The sequence below is a fragment of the Haliotis asinina genome, chromosome 10, assembly GCF_037392515.1.
Source record: "Haliotis asinina isolate JCU_RB_2024 chromosome 10, JCU_Hal_asi_v2, whole genome shotgun sequence".
Lineage (NCBI taxonomy): Eukaryota > Metazoa > Mollusca > Gastropoda > Lepetellida > Haliotidae > Haliotis > Haliotis asinina.
The window spans coordinates 38,279,000-38,302,769 of NC_090289.1; the positions used below are offsets into that span (position 1 = coordinate 38,279,000).

The 23,770-nt window shown below is 40.0% G+C and overlaps 1 protein-coding gene across 3 annotated transcripts in view; it reads right to left on the reverse strand.

Annotated features, from left to right (window-relative positions):
• The window catches only part of LOC137297712 (dipeptidyl peptidase 4-like), a 499,818-nt gene that overhangs the window by 259,633 nt on the left and 216,415 nt on the right, over window positions 1–23,770 (reverse strand). Inside the window, exon 1 of one of the 3 annotated variants that reach the window (XM_067829641.1) lies at window positions 17,172–18,538. The exons of the other annotated variants lie outside the window; for them this stretch is intronic. Within the exon in view, the coding sequence (XP_067685742.1) occupies window positions 17,172–17,243 (72 nt within the window). The 5' untranslated portion in view covers window positions 17,244–18,538. Of the gene's footprint in view, window positions 1–17,171; window positions 18,539–23,770 lie in introns of those variants that run through there. 3 annotated transcript variants of the gene reach the window in all.

Here is a 23,770-nt window from a genome sequence, read left to right on the forward strand (position 1 = left end):
AGTCACTAATAAATCTTTAAGAATGGTGTCCATTTATTGCAATCACTTATACTCTCTGTTCGAATGTTGACACAAAACACTATACAAAAAATATTGCTACTTCATATAATCTGGAATTAAATCAATATATATCTCCGGATTACAGGTTGTTTACTCCGGTTACACGAAGGGATGCTGCATCAACAAACATTTCAAACTGTTCAAAGGTAGCTTGTGTTAAAGACAAGTTATCTCCTCTGGCCTACGTCGTTCATGTCATTAGAAATAGAGAAATGAATATTTCTCAAGTGTCAAAAAAAGTTTATGTAGAATCTACCTTGTGTGTGTTGAATGTCTTTTTCCAGAAAATTGATGGTATTAAATTCCGTCTGAAGTGTCCAAACTTGAAGTGCCCAGAACATAGTGGCTGGGTGGTCATGGGTTTGCAATCTTTTTTTCATCAACTTGAGCCGACGAATCCACGCTTTCCTCAATGACTCATTTGTTCGAAATCTAGGTAGTGTCACTAGCCGTCCTTGTATCTCCTTTCCTCCATAGTTCGAGCAGGCGGTACAGTAATATCGGTGTTCCGTGTTCGGTCCGTTTCCTTTCTAAAAACCTCTCCCTAAATGAACGTCAAGGGCCGTTCTATCTCTTTTGCGAAAGAGTCTGCAAGGGGGCGATAAGAACTTACTGGAACGGTCTATACCCAGAAGGAAATTGAATCTGAGGGGGTAAGGTAGTCTAGTGGTTAAAGCGTTCGCTCGTCACGCCAAAGACCCGGGTTCGAGTCCCAACATAGGTACAATGTGTTAAGTCCATTTCTGGAGTCCCCGCCGTGATATTTGCTGGACTATTGCTGAAAGCGGCGTAAAACCATACTCACTCACTTGAATATCAGTCTTCGGTGATGTTCTGATCAGAAGGAAAGGGGTGAACATGTCCACGAGCAACATTTCAACTTGCTGTTTCATAAAAAAGGCTGATAATTAGTCAAACGTGAATTCAACGTGAAATGGGAACTTCTTGGTTCAAAATTTATGTGGCACTAAAAGCATATCCCTGTCAACTGGTAATGTGCTGTGGCTGAAATTACCAAGCCTGGTTCATGTCTGTGCATATATATTGGTAATAAATAACCCACAATTTATGCAGGTACAATGTATATGTCATATGGGACATTTAATCCACAAGCACCATGAATTATAGATATTTTCATTTCACAAAATTCCCTGTGGAGTTGAATTACAGTTAGATGAAGGTATAAGAGCGATCGAACAACTTTGATGGTGTGTTAATTAGAGATTGTCATTAATGTTGAATGTGTTACGGTAGAGACAGAGACTGGTTACGAAACCAACTGACCCGACCATAAGGTATGTATGTACATGACGTACATCTAACAGTAATATACTTTTCTGGTATTAAATATCTCATTTCTCTGGGACCTTTCAACATTCAACGCCTTGTACCAAGACTCGCAGTTGGCTGGATAACACATCATACCCATGTGCAAATAAGTGATAGTAGGTGAGTTGAAATTTTCCATGAGCAATGGTTTCACAACTATTACCTTCTTTCGGCTCAGAAACCAGAACTAGGTCATTTAGCGGCTCGTTGGAACATCAGTCCCATCGACTTCGAGAGTGTCAAAGAGATCGAAGTAACTATGTAAAATACATCAGTTCCAACCTACAAATAGCTCTCATTGGATATTCACAGCACTGAAATTAACAAAAGCACATTTCAGAAATAACAGAAATGTAACTGATACTTCAAAGTTATTAATATAGATGCGACGGAACCTTTTCTGCATCTATTATAAATCTCTGTTAACAGTAGAGTCGATTGTCGATACGATGGGCATGTATCGTGAGCATGTTTGTCAGCAGTAATACAGTAACTGTTGTAAGACGCGATCTGAAAACTATGGAATCTATACCAGACAATCCAGTGACTGACGTCATGAGTTGCGGTGACGGAGCATGTAATACATTTTTGTTTACAAATACTGTACCCTGGGCCAATCGGGCACGAGTTTTGTCACTGATGCATCAAATTTTGAATGTTGTCAGGGGCTAAGGATAAAACGTTTTGAAAGTCTAACTGAGGCTTTGTGTGTTAGAACGTATGACGCTCATTGAAATGTTGGTAAAAAGAGTATAGTCGACTTTACCTAAACATATAACAGCAAACATTATCAAAACTATGATTATGCTCATTATTAATCAGCATTATACAATCTGGACCAAACGATCCAATGACTGATGTTATGAGCAGCTTCTCATGCTGTCGGGATTCGATGACACTCAATCAACCAAGTGAAGGCGTTAGAAAATGTATACTGTTCCCCTAGGGTTCAGAAAGGGCAGGGTAAATTCATGGAAAAGGGCACTTCATAACCTCAAAGGGCATGTTGGTGACGATTATTGAAAAAAACAACAAATTGTATATGAAGTCAAATTGTCTTATAATTTCAATTCTAAAGTTCATTTTTACTCTTCTAAGTTTGTATTTTAAGATTAGAATTTGAAAAAAGCATTTCAAATCTGGAAAATACACACTAGTCATAGTAAAGGACTGCAATTGAGGCGAAAAAGGACAGGGCGCAAAATAAAAAGTGCAGGGCGCTGCGCCCTCCTAAATGTGCCTAGGGGGAACAGTAATGTATATGTACACACACACACACATCCATCCATCCATCCATACATCCATACATCCATCCATCCATCCATCCATCCATCCATACATACATACATACATACATACATACATACATACATACATACATACATACATACATACATACATACATACATACATACATACATACATACATACATTCATGTATGTATCCTTGAAACGATAGACTATCAATAACATAGTGTTTACTCGTCTTCGTTGACATTTCATGGAACGTGTTGAAATATTGCAATTTAGGGTAGTTAAGCACATGCTCCCCCACTTCAAATTGATTCTTATATTAGTTTCCAAGTTATGCCTCATTATCCTTTGTTATCAGTCATAGTGAACATTATACATAAACTGCTTCATGAATTCGTCATCGCAACAGGTCCCTAGGCGGCACCAGCTGGTGAATTCAGTGCATCTGCGTCTTTGACGAATTCATGCATGTAATGGGGGCAATCATATGCATGAAATAAACCTATTACTTAATTCAAGCGATTAATCATATTGCTCGGCCAACCGTGTTCAGGTGAATGTTTCGTTTTTAATCAACACAGTGTTCACGGCAACGCTGACAAATCCACGGAAAATGCACTTTGATGTGCACCTAGCCTGCGAACGAGGCATACGCTAGTATGTATATTTAGATAATTGAAAAGAGATAGACATGCGAAGAAGTAATTAAGTTATACGACGGTTTTATTGGAACATCACATGACAGATAGAGATCCAGGCTTTTAGTCTAGTAAATGAACGAAAACTGTGTTTCCTAATTAAACACCATCTCACACAAACTGAACACGAAATCAAGTCTTTGAAGGGCATTTAGAAGTGAAATACATAAGATTGAAGATTTTTATGGATATCAACTTCTTTATTATGAGAACACAACGTTTCGGAGTTAATGCTTACATCTTCATCAGGTAAATGAGAATGGGGTCCAGAATTATATTTATATGTACAGGTAAACAATAACAAAGTAACAAGTGGAATGAGTTAACAAAACCTGGAAGTCAGTATAAACAAGCACTGATAGGAAGCCGACAGTTATGATAACAATGATGAAAGCCAATGGTAAGATTATGTTTACATAACACAGATGGGGATAAAGGACGATGTACATGATTGGGGATTAAGGATGGAAGCCAATGGTGATTACATACACATGATTGGATGAGGATTAAGGATGATGTACATGATAGGGAAGAAGTTGAAATCCATACAAATCTTCATTCTTATGGACACGAAATGCTTTTAGATTCACACTGCTTTAAGAAACATTCCATCCACTCAAGGAATTTCACTTGCCTCCATAAATTGCACCTAAGAGGGGAATGAACCTGGTTTATTGAAGAAACAAGCCTTTGCTTTAAACACTAAGCTATCCAAGTTTGGTTTGACCTCTATCCACATTTCTGTGACCGATGTCATGTACAAATAGTAGATTAAATGATGTTCTATATCGGATTGGTCTTACAGAGAACCTACTATGTAATTGCAAATGTACCTGCGAATACTTTTATCATTATTTTATGGAATGTCCCTTGTATTCTAATATCACACCGGAAATGTTTCAAAATATTAGCGAAATTTGTAGCTTTAGAGCACCAACAAACCTAGAGGTACTGTTAAATGACAGTGCAGATCTTAACAGTGACAATATTTAGATTTTTAAACAGGAGAGGGTTTCAGTAAGTTGGATTAACTATGTTTAAATCAAAATACATGTACAACCAAGTGAAACCGATCTTCAAATAGACTGGGCCCAATTCTAACTCAAATAGAGATTTTGTTGCATTTTTAGTAGGTTTTGGTAGTCATGCTATTTGACGTATGTAATGGGTCCTGAATACGAAAAATAGGATAACAAGCTGTATCAGTGTTGTTTATCCTGAAAACTGAAAAAATGGCTGCCCAAATGGCCTGAAATATTAGCAGAGATAGCCGTGCAGACTATTTTTGCCTGTGACTGTATCTCTATTTTTAAATTTTAAGGAGTGCTGAGTATGAATAACTAGGATTCATTGTCCGGTCCACACATGGTAATATATATAGGATTCCAAGCTGAAAATAGGAATAGCGGAATTATGTACCTTCATAATCACAACTCAAGGCATGAACAACAACTGAAAAGTGAACATTCCATGAAACTAAGACATTAATGACCACGTTTCTGGAGACTGGCAGAAAATAACGGAACTGAAATATATATGGTCGAAAACCACTTCACTAGCTTCCACGCATAAGAACAACGTCAGGACTACCGCTTCAACACAGCAATGGTTGTCAGGTGACATCTGCACATAATTGTGATTTCTTCAGTAAGATGGGGTACAGTTACATTGTGGGTTTCTCCGTCGTAATTAGAAGGACGATGAGCTAACATTACGTTAGTTCACAAAATGCTGTGTATTTGTTAAGATAAGATAATGCTTTATTATGTCTAGAGAAATTTGTCGTTCATAGTTATTTTTAAACATTGGAAACACATACAATACAACAAAAGATACAGGTACATTATAACATAAAACATCTCCAAATGGCTGGAAACCATGACCAATACACGAAGCAAAGATAAGTGAATAGATAACTATATATTTAAGACTTATGGCTATAGTGGAGGCATCGAAATTATGCTGAGGAAATTAGCACTAAATACATATTAAGATTACAGTTTGAAACAGTTTCAGTTCTTAAGGTTATTCGCAAGTGAGGTTTGCATTTTCTTTGGCAATATATGCCTATCTGTAGAATGGTGGTGTCTATATCTACTGAATATATTCAGTCGATGAAAAATTACATCATTCCTAGGTACCGTACAATAACAATTATGTAATCGTCGGATTTGGAACTCGATAATTAACAAATCAGAGCCATTTCATTTCACATTGACCATGAAGGTCCGGAGTAGAATAGGCATTCAGCAACCCACGCTTGCCATAAAAGGCGACTATGCTTGTCGTAAGAGGCGACTAACGGGATCGGGTGGTCAGGCTTGCTGATTTCGTTGACATATGTCATCGTTTCCCAATTACGCAGATCGATGTTGATGCTGTTGATCACCGCATTGTCTGGTCCAGACTCGATTATTTACAGACCGCCGTCATATAGCTGCAATATTGCTGAGTGCGGAGTAAAACTCACTCACTCACTCACTCACTCATTTTAGCATTCATTCCCGAACGCATGCTACACGTGTGCACGTGGCTCTGACAACATGGCAATCATCATGGCTCACCAATACATATACACATGTATGTGTATGTAATGGCGTTAGAGACACCAATGTCCCTTACTCTCAGTCCTAACAAACTGCACTAAATCATTAAATACATAACCACAATATGCTGTAGCTCGCCTGTATATTCTGAAATATTGCATGATCTAAATTTAGACAATTCGACAGTGACGTGCAAGATGTAAAAGTGAAATGTAATCATTTGTGTAACAGCAAGAAACCATACTTACCGATTTAAAGGGTAATGCATTTTTTACACGACACATCGCTGTGGGACACTATTACGCTTCCAATGTGATCGCCATTCCGGACATGTTTAAACATTGATCCTCAATCACTAAGTAATTACAATGTAACCGCTGGTATGGCACACCAAAGAAATCAGCATCATCAATATTGTCTTTTGAGATGAGATCATTATCGAAGGTAAATATATAGTTAAGAGGGTACCAGCAGAATATTGATTACACACTGATACTGCTTATCACACAATGGTTCATGACGGACTAATATGTATGCAAGAGTTGGCGGTCATACGATGCAAATGCAAATGTTTCATACACTACCATGCTGGCAGGCATTAATTATCATGACAGTAATACATACAGGCAGGATAAAAAGAATCGATTACACAAAGCCTTTAATGCAGGTGAGCTAAATCTAAATACACACCCACGAACCCTTAACAATGGGAAGAGGTGAGAAACTGATGGATGAATGCAGTGTATCCGTAACAAAAGTCGGGGTGGAGTCAAGGTCGGCTTGAGTATAGTACGCTGGAGAGAGTGTGGGAAAACATCAACAGAAATGCAGTGCAGAGGTGATATTTTGTTCGTGAAACCATTGCTAAACACATCCCTCCACTCTACAAGTTAGAACAGATTCTTCACAGAAGCGAGACAATGTGATGAAATCAGGCTTCAGCTTAGTGCTGAGGACCGCCAGCCACCCGACCCCGATGTCAACTCCGTCCCATCCCATCCACGGCCCGTGAATAACTATGAATGAAACCATCTACTCATCTCCTAGCTACAGATCCGGTGGTCATCAAGCCACAATTACGTTTAATAAGGACATAGTTAATCTGACGGAGTTTCCTCTTGTAGGAAATTCGTCTTGATTTCCTATTTGTGGTCTCGAGGGCAATGTATTGGAGACCTCTTAAAGCTCAAAGATCGATCTATGGCTGTCAAATTGCACAATTACTCCAAGACAGGGCTTAAGGGGCAAAGGTGGAGGGATCAGTCACGAAAATGAATGGACGTTATCTTTGCTACAAGCTTCTGAAACGATTCGCATCCCAGAACTAAAGGTGAAAAAGGCTGTATAGCGTTATGTAATACATAGAGATCACCCGATGGAAAGGGTCCTGTGGTGTCAGCGACAGTGCCAAATTCCTTTAGTAATCGCTTCGTGATTACACCTTTGAGATAATCAGTGTCAATGAAAACATCAATATTCGTCGTAGCTGCAATTTCTTTTTGCAGGTCTTCAATCCTAATTTAGTCGGGAAGCATGTTCATTTCCCGACAATGATTTTTTTTGTGTGTAGATAAATATGGTTCATTATGCTTGAAAATTTCAATGTGTTGTCATTAAAGTGAGTGAGTGAGTGAGTGAGTTTAGTTTTACGCCACACTCAGCAATATTCCAGCTATATGGTGGCGGTCTGTAAATAATCGAGTCTGGACCAAACAATCCAGTGAACAACAACATGAGCATCGATCTGCACAATTGGGAACCGATGACATGTGTCAACCAAGTCAGCGAGTCTGACCACCCGATCCCGTTAGTCGCCTCTTACGACCGTTGTCGTTAAAGTTTTGAGAGGCAGTAGAATGTAAATGTTCTGGGAAAGGGAATTTAGGTCTGTTGATAAAATCAGTTGTCTCTTTACGTGGACATTATATGGTGTCACAGAAATAATATCGACAAATCATTGAGTGAGTTCAGCAAATTGTGAGTTCGTGACGTTTGGAAAATGGACATTACTCTGACAAGTCAGTTAATTAAACAGGGGTCTGTGACCTTTGGAAAACGCCATGCTTGGGGAATGGACAATGAAAGTACTTGCAGACACAGGGGCTCAACACCAAAAGCTTTCCTTAAAGGTTTGGATACAGCACAAGAAAAGGATGGCCCTTCCAGCATCACCGTAAAGAAGGGTGCAGTAGATGTTAAGCGTGGTAGGATGTCCCCTGAAGGTGACTCTCACGTCCTCGTGACTAGAAATTATTCAGAGAATTAACGTTAAGGTGATTGCAAGGATAGCAAGCCTAAGACAGGAGAGACTACAGAAACTGTCATATCGTTCATTTCTCAAAGCTTCTGGCATGAACACGCCATGCACCTACTCTGTTTGAAGATGACCCGGTAAGGTGTTCTTGCCACAATGTGTAACTTTGGATAAAACCATCATGAGCCTAAACAACAATTTCAACAATTTGGATTCATCACCAAATACGTTAATGACTGTCTGAGCGAAAGGTAATATCATGGAGTATCCGTGCTGAGGTGCTAAGGAACTCAGCTTATCAAGGTCAACTTTTGGACCCGCCAATAGCATTTCTATGAAACTAGGATTAAATCCATCCAACATCGGCGGCAAAAGTGGATCAGTGTGGAAGAGAATTAAGCTGGAACCTTAATCATCATGGTGCCTCCAAGTCAAGTCTATCCGCGCCAGCCTCTTAAGCTTTCATAAATGCAGACTTCGTGTTATTTATTCTCTGTCTCAGCTCTATCTTATTGCAAGCTCTGACATGGAATATGTTGTCTACACACAACTGTGTATTATTTACTGCCGTTTCAAGAACTTGCAACAAAGATAACGTCCATTTTTTCTTAACCGATACAACAAAAGGCTAGATGGAAGTTTCTTCATTAAAAACCCATCTGAAATCCTATGTCTGATCATCCTTCACATACATGAGTGGTCCAATCACAGTAATCCACCTCGGCTCAGTTCTACTGACTTTACAATGAGCAGGTGAAAGCACATGACTAAGGCATGTGTCACTGCCGAGTATCCACAGTTAAATAAAAACAAACGTTAATAACAACAATTCATTCATTATAGCATGACAGCGAATGCATAGAGTGTTCTTTATTTTTGTTTGAACAACACATCATTATTTATTGATGAACTGCCATAAATTCAGTTGCGATGCTTCAGGAATAACTGGGGTACTCTGGAAACTTTATTGACTTAAATTCAAATCGAAATTAAAATTAGACTGTTGTCTAAGTCGATGGATACGATTCCCTTCGAACCTTCACTTAATACATGCTTGCCTCCGCTTATCGTTTATTTCAAAATGTTCGACATTTGCTCGATGGCCCGCGGAGGTAACGTTTACGAGGCAAAGCTCACATTAGAAAACGTAATCTTGACAGGTTAACCAAATGCATTACACCACAGAATCAGATGCGTCCTAGACGACAAACTGCTAAGTTAAATGTACAGTTGAATCCCGTATTGTATGGTTATTAAGATCATTAACTCCTAGGATTCCGTGTCTGGTCCAACAGCATTAAGACCAGCTTCTGAAGAACACGTCCTGACGTGCTTGCACAGAGGATCTCCGTTGCGGTTCTCCCATGACCCCAGACTTCGCTTTCAAGGAAGTTAATTCTGTCATTACATTTGTCGGGGCACAGCGCATCAAATCAGTTTACTGTAACTGCGGTGATTGTCCATACTGTTTCAATCAGCGAGTAATCTATGCGGGGGAATCTATTTGAGTAGCCCTCAGCACATGCTTCATGTCCAGCGGTCAGGGTTGGCAAACAACGTTGTTCACCCAGACTACAGATTTAATATCACCGAAAAAGGATTACATGACAGCTTGGTCATCAATACGTCGCGAGACCTTGTCATGACTGTGCATACTGTGCTGGAATCTACGTTAAGACTACCCGGAACACGTGCCTCTAAGCATTGCAAAAGCATGGAGGACGTTCCACTGCATCTAATCACGCTTGCGTCAGAAGGGTCTCACACAGCCTTGGAGGTTTAAGTACTTAAGTAAATTACCAAAGATTTGAGGAATATGTTCTGAAAGTAATGATTCGTGTCACTGTGAATGTGAGTTTTTGGATACTGAGCTTATCCAACAGCTATCAAATTTCTCGAAGAGAAAGTTAAATGTCACCAAAATGAATCCTATATCAAGGTATCTCACTATTGGGGTATCCTAATGCTTAAGGCCTTCGTTCGTCACGCTGAAGACCGGGTTCGATTCTTCACATGGGTACAATCTGTGAAGCCCATTTCTTGTGTCCCCTGCCGTGATATTGGGGGTAGGATATTGCTAAAAGCGGCATAAAACTACACTCACTCGCCCATTGTGCCTCATGTACAATGATAACCTCAGAATGAGTTGACATGCCAGCTCTAGGCGTTTTGACAATAATCAGCCAGACCGAAAAGTGCCGTTTAAACCTTACTTTCCCATAGAGAATAATCAAACAGTTACTCATTTTGCTGAGGCCATCAAAGCCAATCAGTCAGTCGGGTACCACTGACACTTACCAGCCAAACAAACATCCACCATTAAAACTGACATCATACACCAAATACCCTAGAGACCGACGTCACCGTAGCCAGCCAGAATATCTGGTACCCTTGAGGGTAACACCTTATAAACCAATCCGACCAATAGGTACGTTGAAACTGACGTCATCATGACCAGCTAAACCAACATTTACATTTGACGTACCCATGACACTAACGTCTCATAAAAAAGATACAACCAACAGGTATCTTTGAAGCTGACGTTATTATTACCAAATCAACTATCAGGTACCTTTGAAGCTGACGTCAGTATAACCAACCAAAGCAACAAGTACAGTTCACGTACCCTCGAGGCCAATGTCGTAAAAACAACTCATCCACCAACAGGTACCGTTGAAGTTGACGTCAATATAAAGAGCCGTACCAACGGGTACATCTCACGTACTCTTGAGGCTAACCTCTTAAAAACCAATCCAACCAAGGGGTACCCTAGATGCTGACGTCATTATAACCAGCCTAACCAACAGGTCCATTTGACGTTGACTTAACTACAACCAATCGGAACAAGAAACAACAATCGTCCATGGTACCCTAACCCTACATAGATATGTACTATTGTATTAAACAACTGAAGGACGTGCTAAACCTTAGCCCTTTAATGTGTATTCAATGTAACGCTAATGTATTTTATTGATACGCCTCACAACCACCAACACTGTAAACATACTCATAATACCACAATCGATCAAGCCGGAGTCTGTGTTCAACCTTGTTTAGTTACAACTGTTCAAATGAATAAATCATGCGGACTCTTTTGTCTTTCGTGTACTTGTTACAGTGGACTGTAACCTATGGAAGTTTAACACAGAGGGGCCACTGTCACTCATTAGACATTTTACACGTATATTATCATTTGTGAAGATCAACGTAGGAAGAATCTAACAAACATATACAATAGAATTCGATTATCCTTATATGCAAACGTTCTCCAATGGACTGACAATTAGATTTTTCAGAGCATGCCTCGTCCAAGCTGTCGTATAGAACAGCAAGTAACGATGGCGGTTGTGGTGGCAAGCGACGCTGCCGCAGTAGCATGGCAGGTCGTTGTGACAGGCTGCAAATGTACTGCTGGCTTACAGCTGCAAGCTTATAACAGAGTTTCATGATTTACATTGACACTGACGGAAGGATAACAGGTAGGTATCTGGATGGATGGCATATTTGTATGTAGGGATATAGAGAAATGCACATACGTAGTCCACATCTTTGTGTTTGTATGCGTTTCTCTGTGTGTGTCTCTCCGTGTACAAGTCATGAATGATGTCATCACCATCCGGTAACATCACAATACATCTTCAATGTCGCGGGACGGATAAGGACGAAAGAGAATGACCCTTTGTAGATTTCCTCATGAAATATTGCAGAGAGAGAGTGGTATAAATAAACAGACAAATTTGTGCACAGTACATTCAAAGTTTAAGCTGCACATATGTTTGTGACATCATTTTGAGCATGGTTGCTTGGACATCGGAAAATGCTATAAAGGAAGTAAATATTAAGTTTTACGCCCCCGTTTAGCAATATTCCAGCAATATCAAGGCGGGGTACCCCCCTAATGGGCTTCAAACATTGTACCCATGTGTGTTCCGGAATCGAACCCACGTCTTCGGCGTGACCAGCGAACGCTTTATCCACTAGGTTACATCACCTCGTGTGATAAACACACAGGCGCATAGATGAAGGAGATATGGTTTGACTTTGACGGATGATGAGCTCAAAATAATTACTAATACATTTACTGTTTTAATTTAAATACACAACAGACAATGAGAGTGGGTGCAAATATATTGTGAATGATCACCATTCATGATGTTTACCGTGAGAGGAGTACAGCGGTAATAGATACAAGCAATTTTGTTATTGTAATCAGAGCCTCGGATTCACGCGAATAGCATTACTGGTGATCTAGAGGCTCACAAGTCAATGCTTCAGGGTACAAGGAGACGCTGAAACACTCCCCACGAATCTGTAACACGACTCGCTGCTGAGATTCCCAGAATGAGCGAGAGATCTGCCCCAACATCATCTCAAAGATGACGCACACTGTTGATGACAACTTGGATCAAAGCAAAACGGGTTACATCAAAATACGGAATAGGCCCAGACCTCAAGCAGGATTTGGAATGTCAGAATGGTATTTGGTAGAAGCTTCACGAAAGGTTACGAGTTCTGTTGGTTTCATGATTAGATCTTCTGTTTGCTTGTATCATATGTTTCTTTCGAGAGCTACGAGATATTGTTCATGTCAAAATCGACCTTGAACACGATATAACACGGTTTTTTATACCAGCTTACAGAATGATAATGATAATGAATAATTTCAAACAGCACAGAAGCAGATACTATCCAGGGTATCCAAAGCTTAAGGAGGGTTGGTATCTACGGCAGCAGAAGGCAACAGGTTATCCTTATAAGAACTGATACGCTATGGTAGTGACTATCATTGATTTGTGATAACATGGATGTAGCGCCATTTTAATCAACCGATACATAAGTGATGGTACACTTGTCGTAGGAGTGGGTGAGTGAGTACGGTTTTATGCCGCTTTTAACAAAAGTCTAGCAATATCACTGCGGGGGACACCAGAATGGGCTTCACACATCCCTCACAAGCAGGAATCGAACCCCGGTCTTCGGTGTGACAAACGAACGCTTTAACCCCAAGGCTACCCCACCGTCTCTCGTAGGAACATTGCAAAAAGGGGAAATGATGAGACGCAAGTGTAAGGATTTCCAGCACCCGTAGAAGCAACAAAACCACAGCCTAGTTTACAATTCTCACCTACCAGTTACCGACATTGGTGTCGTAACAGAAACTGATACCTGAAGAGGTGATCAACATTAAGCACATATATATTTTGTTATACCATCTGAATTCAGGTTTGCGAATGCCAGCAAAATAACAGGACAACGTGTACGCAAATGCGTCTACAAATCAATAACCATATCCTGGACACCACAGCAGTCGCTATATACATGTGACCAACATATCTTAGTAATCAAACTCCCATTGTTTGTGTGTAAACAAGCACTGAAAAAGCATGGGAAACATTAATTAGCCTTTTTCCTGAAAGAACGATAATTATTTGTGACGTACTCTAAATAATTAGGCAATTACCGTGTCGTATTATAGATCTGAATGAATTACCTTGCTTGATTAAACATAATTATAATAGCGTAATTTGCTAACATGGCAGGGCGTACCTAACTCCGCGAAAGCGTCGACATTGCAGAAATACAGTATATCCACTTTCAGTTAGTGGCGTGGTTTATTTGAACGAGCCATGGTGGGTCATATGAGTATGAAGCAGAGATATATTAACAGTCACTTATGACCAGCTTAACTGACCAAATTTTGTAAAGGTAGGGTTGGTTGCCAGGAATCGAACTCGAACCATTGAGGCGCGGATCCGGTTTTGTAATATTGGCTGAGCATCCATGCTATTGAGTTTTCAGTAACACAGAGGTCCGCCTTCTCAATACAACCAGGTGTCTGTCAATTATGCCACTTACGTCAATCAGTAATGACGTCATGGTTTTATGTGTACACACCATAAGCTCCGCACTTCGGCATCACGTTCTGCACTAACACCACAACACATCTGCCTGATAGTACACAGAAATATTATCACATAGACTGGCTCTTAGTAGCATTTGAAAGTTTGTTTGCCATCTTTGTTATATCAATTCATCACATCCGACTAGCACGTAGGCCTTTAACGTTTGTTCATTTACAATTTGTCTTGCACTGACCGTAGTAATTAATGTTATATAGGCCATTTGTTTCCTCAAACAGACTGACACTTGCAGCTCCCAACGATGCCATAAGGAATACGGCAATTCACATGGGTTTAGCCAACCTAACGAATGTGTTCGTGTTTGATGAATACAGTTCAGATAGGATTACTATAATTCAAGCAGGGACATAGCTGACCTTTAATCAGTTTGCTGACTAGAGTTGCTTCCCTTAGGCGTCGCAGAAGACCATAATCATGGCTTACAATCCTGCCTCATCCTGATCATAATTCTTGGGTTTTAACGCCTTATCCATACTCATGGTTCGCTCTGTGCCATGTTTCACTCCAGACTATACTGGACAACATAACCTAGGGATATTCGTATTTTTGTGATTGATATTTCAGCAGTGTGTCAATGAATAAATAGATTCATATTTTCGAAATTTACATATATCCCTAATTACTTTTTGTCCAGTATATATCTCAAAATATAACGATCAAAGCGGACAGACAAAGACATGCACATTGTAATACAATGCAGTTAGCCAAATAAACTCGAGCTACAAAATAGTTGTGCTTTCCAAAGCAATCTTAGTATTGCCACTCTTGTAAGTCTGTGTTAAGATATGGGAGCTGCGATTATCCCAGTGCTTAAAACGTTTTGCACGTGTTCATTTAGTCGGATTGTTTTCATCCAGAACCGTTGATATACAAAAGATAAAGCTACTGGTATAGCCTACATTAATTAGGAGATAAATATCACGTGTTGGCCAATTTCCGGGTGTTATTTAGTATTTGAAGCACGGGAATACATTTGGAACCGATATTGTAAACAAAAAAGTAAACCAAAGGGTTTTAATCTCTGCACTCGTTTACATTGAGTACGGGTATAGCAGTGAAGTGTCATCAGCTGGCCGTTTCAGTTGGTTCCCATGGTAGCATCTAGAGTTACTCAGTTGTGACGTCATTCTGACTTTACGTCACAGTGTGATTTGAATGACGTCACCACTGTTGATGACACAACAAAACAATTGCTTGCGATGTTTCTACGTGTCAATACGCAGTGAATAGTCTTGCAGTTTCCGGGAATCAAATACCATTTGACCATGTTTTTCAACCAATCAGATTACTGAACACAGTGACTTTGGTTTACAATTAGTCATACACTGATCAGTCAGGCGAAAGTTAGAGTCCTTCCTTGTATTCATTGATGAAGAACATTTCCGTTGTGTCCATACATCACTACGAGCATTCAGCCATCACAGAAAGCAATACTGTGAACCTGTGGATATCAGTAAGAGAGACACGTGACTGTCAGAGCAGGTTCGTCACTTAGACAGTGTTTGCCATTAACGATGAAAGGCTAGAAAACCCAGAACCAAACAACAGTGTGGGTCTCGATCAGAATGTGTAGGAACAATATTTTGATATGGAATTAATACCCTCAGTTCCTGGGGATGAATATGAAAAAGCTGTCGGTCACAAGAACGTACAGAAAACAAAAGATGTGAGTCCCAATGTTTTTCAGTCGACTTCGGGCCTAAGGACCAACGCTGACTTCGAACGCTGACTTCGAACGCTGACTTCGAACGCTGACTTCGAACGCTGACTTCGAACGCTGACTTAAGACGCTGTTAACTTTTCATTGCAAAATGTATTAGAGCAAGTCGTATCCCTTCATTCCATCGCCGTTGTTCTTAATACACGATATTCACAAATATTCTAAACAGGAAACACCGACAAAAGACAAGAATGTAGCTAATTCCTGATTTGCCATTTGACAAGTGTATCAGTTGGGTTTTGAAACACTGGTGATTCAACATTGGTTCCAGAAGAAATGAACAGATGACAGCTGAATTGACGACGTCATGGCGTGTAAAGCGGGGTAACTGCTGTGGTTGAAATTCCTGGATCTGACACAAGAGTGTCACTGGTGTTATGATCACCAACATCAACTCAAAATTTCTCTTAAAGTCGATCAATATCTCCACCTTCTCACGCTAATGTGCATTTCGATATTCCACAATGAAACATTGCGAATAAGGAAGCTAATTTAGTAATACGTGTTTGGAATATGCATCAATCTCAACTCTACTCTGTAGGTATGCAATACAACATTTACTTATATGTATAATCTTTGTGAATGGCTGGGCTACTGGTAAGGTAGGACATGCTTAACTTGTTCATAAACACCTGGTGTCATTACTTTGTAATTAAGACTGACACATATATGTCCTACCTACAGCTGGCCTACAGCCACGTGTAGCAGACATACCCAATTGGATCTGACACTGTTGTATCTCAATAAAGGTCTGATACAACACCATATAGACACACTATAAATGACTTAATATATAGACGTATGAGAAAAGACCACGTACAATATCAGTAGTAGATGCATTAAAACAACTGCAATTGCAGGAAGAAATTCAGTATACATGTGATATAAATGACTTATGAATGACAGCATGTGCAAATGGCTATAAAAAATACACACACGTGCACACACATACACATAATACAGTTATGTGCTCAGGGACGTTTTTTTCTAAATGATTGTGTCAATGGTAGTATTGTGAATGCCTTACTATATAGGAGTGTTATTAATGACTCTTCATACAAAAGTATTATAAATGAAAGCATATACATAAGTATCACAGAAATACACAAATTGCATCTAGTGTAAACTTTCACATGTATTATCAAATGTCACAGTAATAAACATATATCAGTAAAAATTCATTATAAACATGATTTCTATGCATACAATTCAGATTAAATTTTTGAGAATACAAAAACAGAGAAAAGAGATGAAATATACCCCGTTGTTCAGTAAGAAGACTTCAAACAAAATACAAAAGCATGTTCACCACCCTCCACAAATAACATATAGGAATCATTAGACTGTGTTAATTAACAACACAGAAGTAAAAGACAAAATGTACAGTACCTCTAAATCCACCGCAGCGTGTTTTTTCTTGTTTCCTTCGGCGTGTTTCACACTGACTGTTGCTGAATTCATGGTGATGTTCACACTATCACTTCACTTTTTCCTGTTATTATACTCTATAACGGGGAGAACTCCACGTGTGTGTGTAGACCTAGCAACAATCCCGTCACTGTATCCGTTAACGTATCCAATCCTACATGTGGTGCCAAGGCATCTAGTACTATGCCCGTATTATATAAGCAGGAGTCCTCGTTCGTTACGAATTTCACAATCAAATTGTCCAATTAATGCATATGCATGATCGGCAATTAAGGTCGTTCCTTCTCAATAGATGTTAAATGTATCACATAAATTATTTACTGAACCTTTGGGGTTATTAACATCTGGTCGTTCCAGGGTTCGGTGCAATTCTGAACCGAAACGGTTTTAAATCAGCTTGTGCTGTTGAATAGACTGAAACAATATCGTGAAGTTCGTGAAAAATAATTGTAATAATGTCATGCCATGAAGTGTTCTAAGCCTCACAAAAAGTGTTCTAAACCTCACAAAAAGTGTTCTATACCTCACAAAAACGAGGTGCTACTGGAGAATTGGAAGCAAACAACTACTAGAGGTCTATAACAATGTGCAGAATCTATCCCAAAACTACCAGTTTCAAAAATTTTCAAAATGAAGAATTGTTTTGAAAATTCGAGTTTGTCAACAAACCTCCAAATCTAATGCCGCTTTTGACTTCTTTCGACCCCCCGAATCTCGAACACTGACGTTCGCCGAATTCATCTCACTCTAGTATTGTGCCAACATATAACACATCCAATGCTAGATCCAAGGTAGAAGAACAGGCACAAGAGTCACGACTCCAGTAAATGAAAAGGTGGTCTATTGCCAAGTCGCATTTGACCGTTCCCTGATATCCAGCGATGATCACATATATCGGAATTGCCACCTCTGAATATATCCACTATTCTCCAGCATCAGCTCCTCGTGATCCTAAACACTCTTGACGTCTTCAGTGCCAAAGGTCTAGATTATTATAGGTCCTTCCACGTGTATAGTGAAGGAAAAAATCCAGCATGCTTGTGATAGCAGTACCCTACAGTGTGCGGTGTCCTTCGATCCGATCCAAGCTTCGCGGGACAGGCTTGTTGCTCGCGTTGCAAGCTCGCGCTATGAACGTGAATACAGACAGGGACAGTAGCTGATTATCTGCTCGACCTAATCCTTCAAGATACTGGCACTCAGTCTGTTAGAAGCGTCCTCAACAGTTAATCCTCTCTGACTCGGGTATCATTGCTCTACAAAGAGCTGTGCACATCTGCGGGCCTGGTCTAGATATCCATTTTGATGTATACCATTATAGTGTAATTGTTGCTGATCGATCCTAAACGCACAGGTGGTGTGCCTGTTGGGGAATCAGTTATGTGTGTTCAGTATGATATCAGACATGTATACATGTTACTGTTACCTGACATAATTTCCAGAAAATATAACGCTGACATATTTCTCGTGCACACTGCCAACGCTGAAACATCGGATTCCTGGAAATAACTAGTGCAACCGAGATGTGTTTACAGCAGTCTTAATGATGATCTACTCAGCAACACGGAAGTGCTGTCTTGTCAGTGATTCCTTCTGTGACATTCCACTTCTTCGGGGATATAGATCATCCTCTCACTCGTGTATTTCAAGCGGGATTTTGCCAAGAGATGAGTCACTTCTTCACCAAGATATGCAGATCTGTCAGTAATTCCACACAGAAACAATACTCTTGATAACATTCACGCTGGGTTTGGTGTCCTTGGTGTTTCACTGAGATGATCAAACGAGAATCTCAGGTAGAAGCAAATGCATTGCCGTTAGTTATGAATAATCCACATCTCCGTCACCTAATGAGGCAAAGCATGTGGTCAGCTGCAGCCATTGTCCACTGTCCCACACAGAGGTCAAAGTCAAGATCTCATTAACCGTCTTACTGGGATCTGTCATTGGAAAGCAGGTATTCGTACAAGGACGCTGCGATGCCCCACTCGTTTATACAATCACACACGAAGCTCTGCATCTCATTTCCGCACAATCTATATATTCTTCACTCAAATATTCAAAGCTTTCCCATCTTTAAAATTTAATGTTTCCCTCGATAGTAGTCTTGACAATGGGGAATGAACTACCCATGGAGTCTGTATTAAGTAAATGGTCATTGGAAGGAGACGGATCAATGGGTATTTGTTTGAACTGTTAATAACTTTTGGAATACTTTTCATTGACTCAGAGAATTCTATTCCAGAATGAATGAATCTACTAGCAATCAAGACCATTGTGCGAGGGCTGTCCTCTGCCTTGTAACCCATGGGACCCTTCATGACGTGTTTATGATGGTAACAGTCGCATGCAGCACGGGATGCCCTGCTGTGCCCATACATGTTGAATAGTTACAAGAACCATGAATTATGCATTAAGCAGTACAAATATGGAGCTGTCACATGCTGCTGTTTACCTGGCAACATTTAAAGGTGTCGTGTCACGTAAATAATACCACACTATCTATCAAGGATATGCTTTTAGGAGAAGAGTATATCCCCTCATTCAAAACATTTGCACACATACAAAACTCACCTGTTATACATTTCACTTTGATGACGCCACCCACATTTGCAATGAAAATGAAACATAAATTACATCATAAAAATATTTCTACTAATCAAGAGTCTGGGTACATTCCAGATGCTCTATATTTCAAGTGTGTCCCATTCACGTAAGTGTCAGTTGGATCATTGATGGGATTTAGTCTGTCTCACAGCACTTGAATCATATTTTCCTTACAGACTCAAAAGCCTCGCCCTCCTTGCAAGGTCAAGCCGTAAATGAATTAAGTCCCCAGGTTCCGATGCTTCCAACTCTGTAGGGTCCTTTCCAATTTACATGGCTTCCTATGTTAATATCCAAATTATGTGTGTGTGGAGTGAGTGAGTGAGTGAGTGAGTGAGTGAGTGAGTGAGTGTGTGTGTGTGTGTGTGTGTGTGTGTGTGTGTGTGTGTGTGTGTGTGTGTGTGTTCAGAAACTAAGCGTAAGTCTATACACAGAGTCTTACTTTATTTCACCTTTATGCCAAGCACACGGCATCACCTTCATCCTGAGTGTAGTCCAGGTAAGCTTCCAGAAGCAGGTAAGCTACAGCGAACAGCACTGAGTAATAATGTGAATATATCATGATGCCATACCGTTCTAAACGTTACTTGTTTGAGCAGTTGCTGCGGGCTATTTCCTCGAGGTGCCAGTAATGTTTATTTCGCATGTCATTGAATACTAATATACAGTGTAGATTGATCACATAGATGGGGTCGAGCTTGAACTAATAATGACATTAGGAAAGTTTTGAATTTGTCTCTTGGGCTTGGCGGATTGAGGTGATTGTCATATTTTATGATGGAGCATGAAAGTCGTGTTCTGTACTCATTATTGAATGAGCTACCCATCACATTGCATTTCATTACTTTAATATTTTTCATTGCATATGCTTCCGATAGTTGGTGTTTTCAGTTCAGACACTTTCTGTTTGAACATCGTAAATTACAACAAAAAAAACATCAATAATTGTGTGGACAGGTTCTACAGAATGTCCTTGAATCCAGTTGCTCAGCCAGCATCTTTCCGTGAGAAACGTTTTTAGACATCCGGAAAATCTAGGCAAACATTAACCGTTGCCATGTTGTCATAATGAGAATATATTTGATGTTTAAATATCCCGTTTTCTACGATAAGCAAGGCTGTCTTAACATATAAAACTAAAATGAAACATTTGATCCTGTCCCAGCTTGATTTGATCGTTTTGGTAGGAAACAGACCCATAAAACATGAATAACGTGTGTGGGAAGCATGACGCTGTAAAGTAACACTTTAATTCACATATGTATTAAGTGCGCCTCTAAGCATGACCTGTCAAGGTGTATTTTACAATTAATATATCATAATTATTCTTTTCCATCTGGTAGTGACTGCCCCTGCAAGGTATGTGTGCAGGCTATTTTTATCTTCCGCAACCGTGACATCGCCAATACCGCCAGAACCATTCTAGAAGGAGAACTGTCAATAAACTGCAGCGCGACACTATGAGGCTGCAACAACTTAATCGTTAGAAAAGCAATGTGTCAAAATTAACATTCCAGACAGGTGACGGAACTTTACAGTATCATCGTTTGAGAAGCATTAACCACCCTGTCATGCCGTTCAATATAATCAGTGTCAGGTGGCAGTCAACTGTGTCATGCACTCATACCCGTAAGAAATCAACAGTCTGAATGTTGTACAAGAACAGTCATTAGAAATCCTGCTTTAGGAATTGATTCCCAATTATTACACTTTCCAGGAATCGGTTGCCCGAGTAATGCTCTTGCTGGCTGTGTAAAGTAACTTGTTGAAGCGGTTTGCAATTAGCTGTGGAATTAATGGTTGCTACCATTTGTTGGATGACGTTCCGCTGGATAATTACGCCCCGTGGCTGCAGTAATGCTAGGTACACACTTGGTACCAGGGACATTGGGCTGCCTGGCAAAGCACATCTTCGTTGTACTGCGTCTGATTCCCAGGCCGCCACATGTGGTTGACGGACCGGGGATTAGATGCAGTTAGGGGATGGGGGTGGTGGGGGACGAGGAAGATGCAGCTACGATGTTGTCTCCTTATGCAATCTTACTAGGGGATCACCTACCTTCAGCTGAAGTCAGCCTTGTATTGTTGATAAGAGTTAATTGCAACAACTTTTTAGTTTTCACCTCTATGTGGGTCACTATCATATTTTGCATCGTATAAATATCACCACTAAATTTTGGATAAACAAGTGGAAACGGGAAATAGCATAAATCTTTCCTAAGTTAAATCCCCTTTTATATAAATGTACGGTGAATGTGCAATTTACACTTGCCGGTATATATTATCATTACCCGTATCCGCAAAAACACTTTGGAAAAACTACACCCTGGAATTTGTATCTATAGGCATCTGTACATTTCTTTTTCGATCCCACACCGAGTCTGTGCGGATACAGAAGAGCCAGGGATTGGGACACTTCGGTTGTGATGTCCTATCATAATGCAATTCCATGTTAAACGTGATGCAGGTTAGCAGCATCAGCAGGCGTGTGGAAACAACCACAGACACGCGTAAACGTATTACTGTCACGGGTAGGAAGGGTAGGGATAGGGGTACGAGGACTAAAACAACTTAGTAAACCGGTTATATCTTCTCACTGCACGGTGGGGTAGCGGTTAAAGCGTTCCAAAGTAGGGCCAAAGACCCGGTACGATTTTCCAACATGGGTACAGTTTGTGGAAACCATTGCTGGTGTCCCCTGCATTGGTGTTGCTGGAATGTTGCTAAAAGGTAAGACTCACTCACCCCCATTAATTGCAAGGACTTATGTGTTTTCAGCCGTGATTCACATAGTACTTACTTACTTATATTTCCAGACCGGGCTCATTTCAAAAGTGATCGTCATTAATCCATGCTTGTCGTAAGAAGCGATTAACGTGATCGAGTGGTCAGGCTCCGTAGACACATGCCGTCGTATCCTATTTGCGTAGATCGATGCTCATGCTGTTGATCACTGGATTGTCTCGTCCAGATTCGATTATTTACAGACCTACGCGATGCGCTGGAACACTGCTGAATGCGGCGTTAAACACCAAACAAACAACCCATTTCGTAAACCAGCATTTCAATATGCTTCTACAACAACCCTTGTTGATTTGTTTCATTTTAAAACTCTTTCAATAGACATAGCGACTCATTCTTAGCACGGCATGAGTGATCGCAGCAAGATTCTGCGATATGCTGGTATTAAAATAATTACTGGAAAAGTGCGCACACCAGGATGCCCATCATTACCCAAGATCACGTGTTCTGTGAATAACGGCTCAGATCCATATTCATTAATACAACACTTATATATTCCTAACAAGATACAGAGCATTCGGCTCTGAGACTTTCAACATATTGTATATTTCCAAAGAAACCGCTATAGGCAGTCATCATATTTCCATGTCATCTTTTCCAGTACAAAGTAACCTTTTAACACAGTGATATCAAATCAATTCCTGTAATTAATTATTTACTGCGCTAATGACTAAGCGCCCTCCTGCATGATCCTGAAGTTTTCCCAAATGTATAGTTCATGCAATTAAAGACGTATGTGTACACTAGGAGTTGGACCTACTGAACAGAAATCACTTCCAGAGCTAACTGGCATGGCGTCTACCACCACAAATGGAAGCATAATTGTCCTTGAGAACAAGAGAGTCAGATAGGTCGGTTTTAATCACCAAGATATGACAATAGAGGGTGTCGGGATGTGTTTATGACGTGAGTTACCAATGGAGCATGTTTCTGTTGCTTTCTTATTGTTGACAATATTTGTTAAAAAAAAGAAAAAGAGTTTTTCAGATGTATAGACATTATGTATCATATTAATAACCAACATATTATAACTTGTTTGCATTTGGCACAAGTCATGCCACTGACCGAGGTTCACGTTGGCATACATGAAACAATGGAACGTCAAAGTCATCTATTCTCAATGTTTTGTATGGCCCCCATGAGAGTCCAGA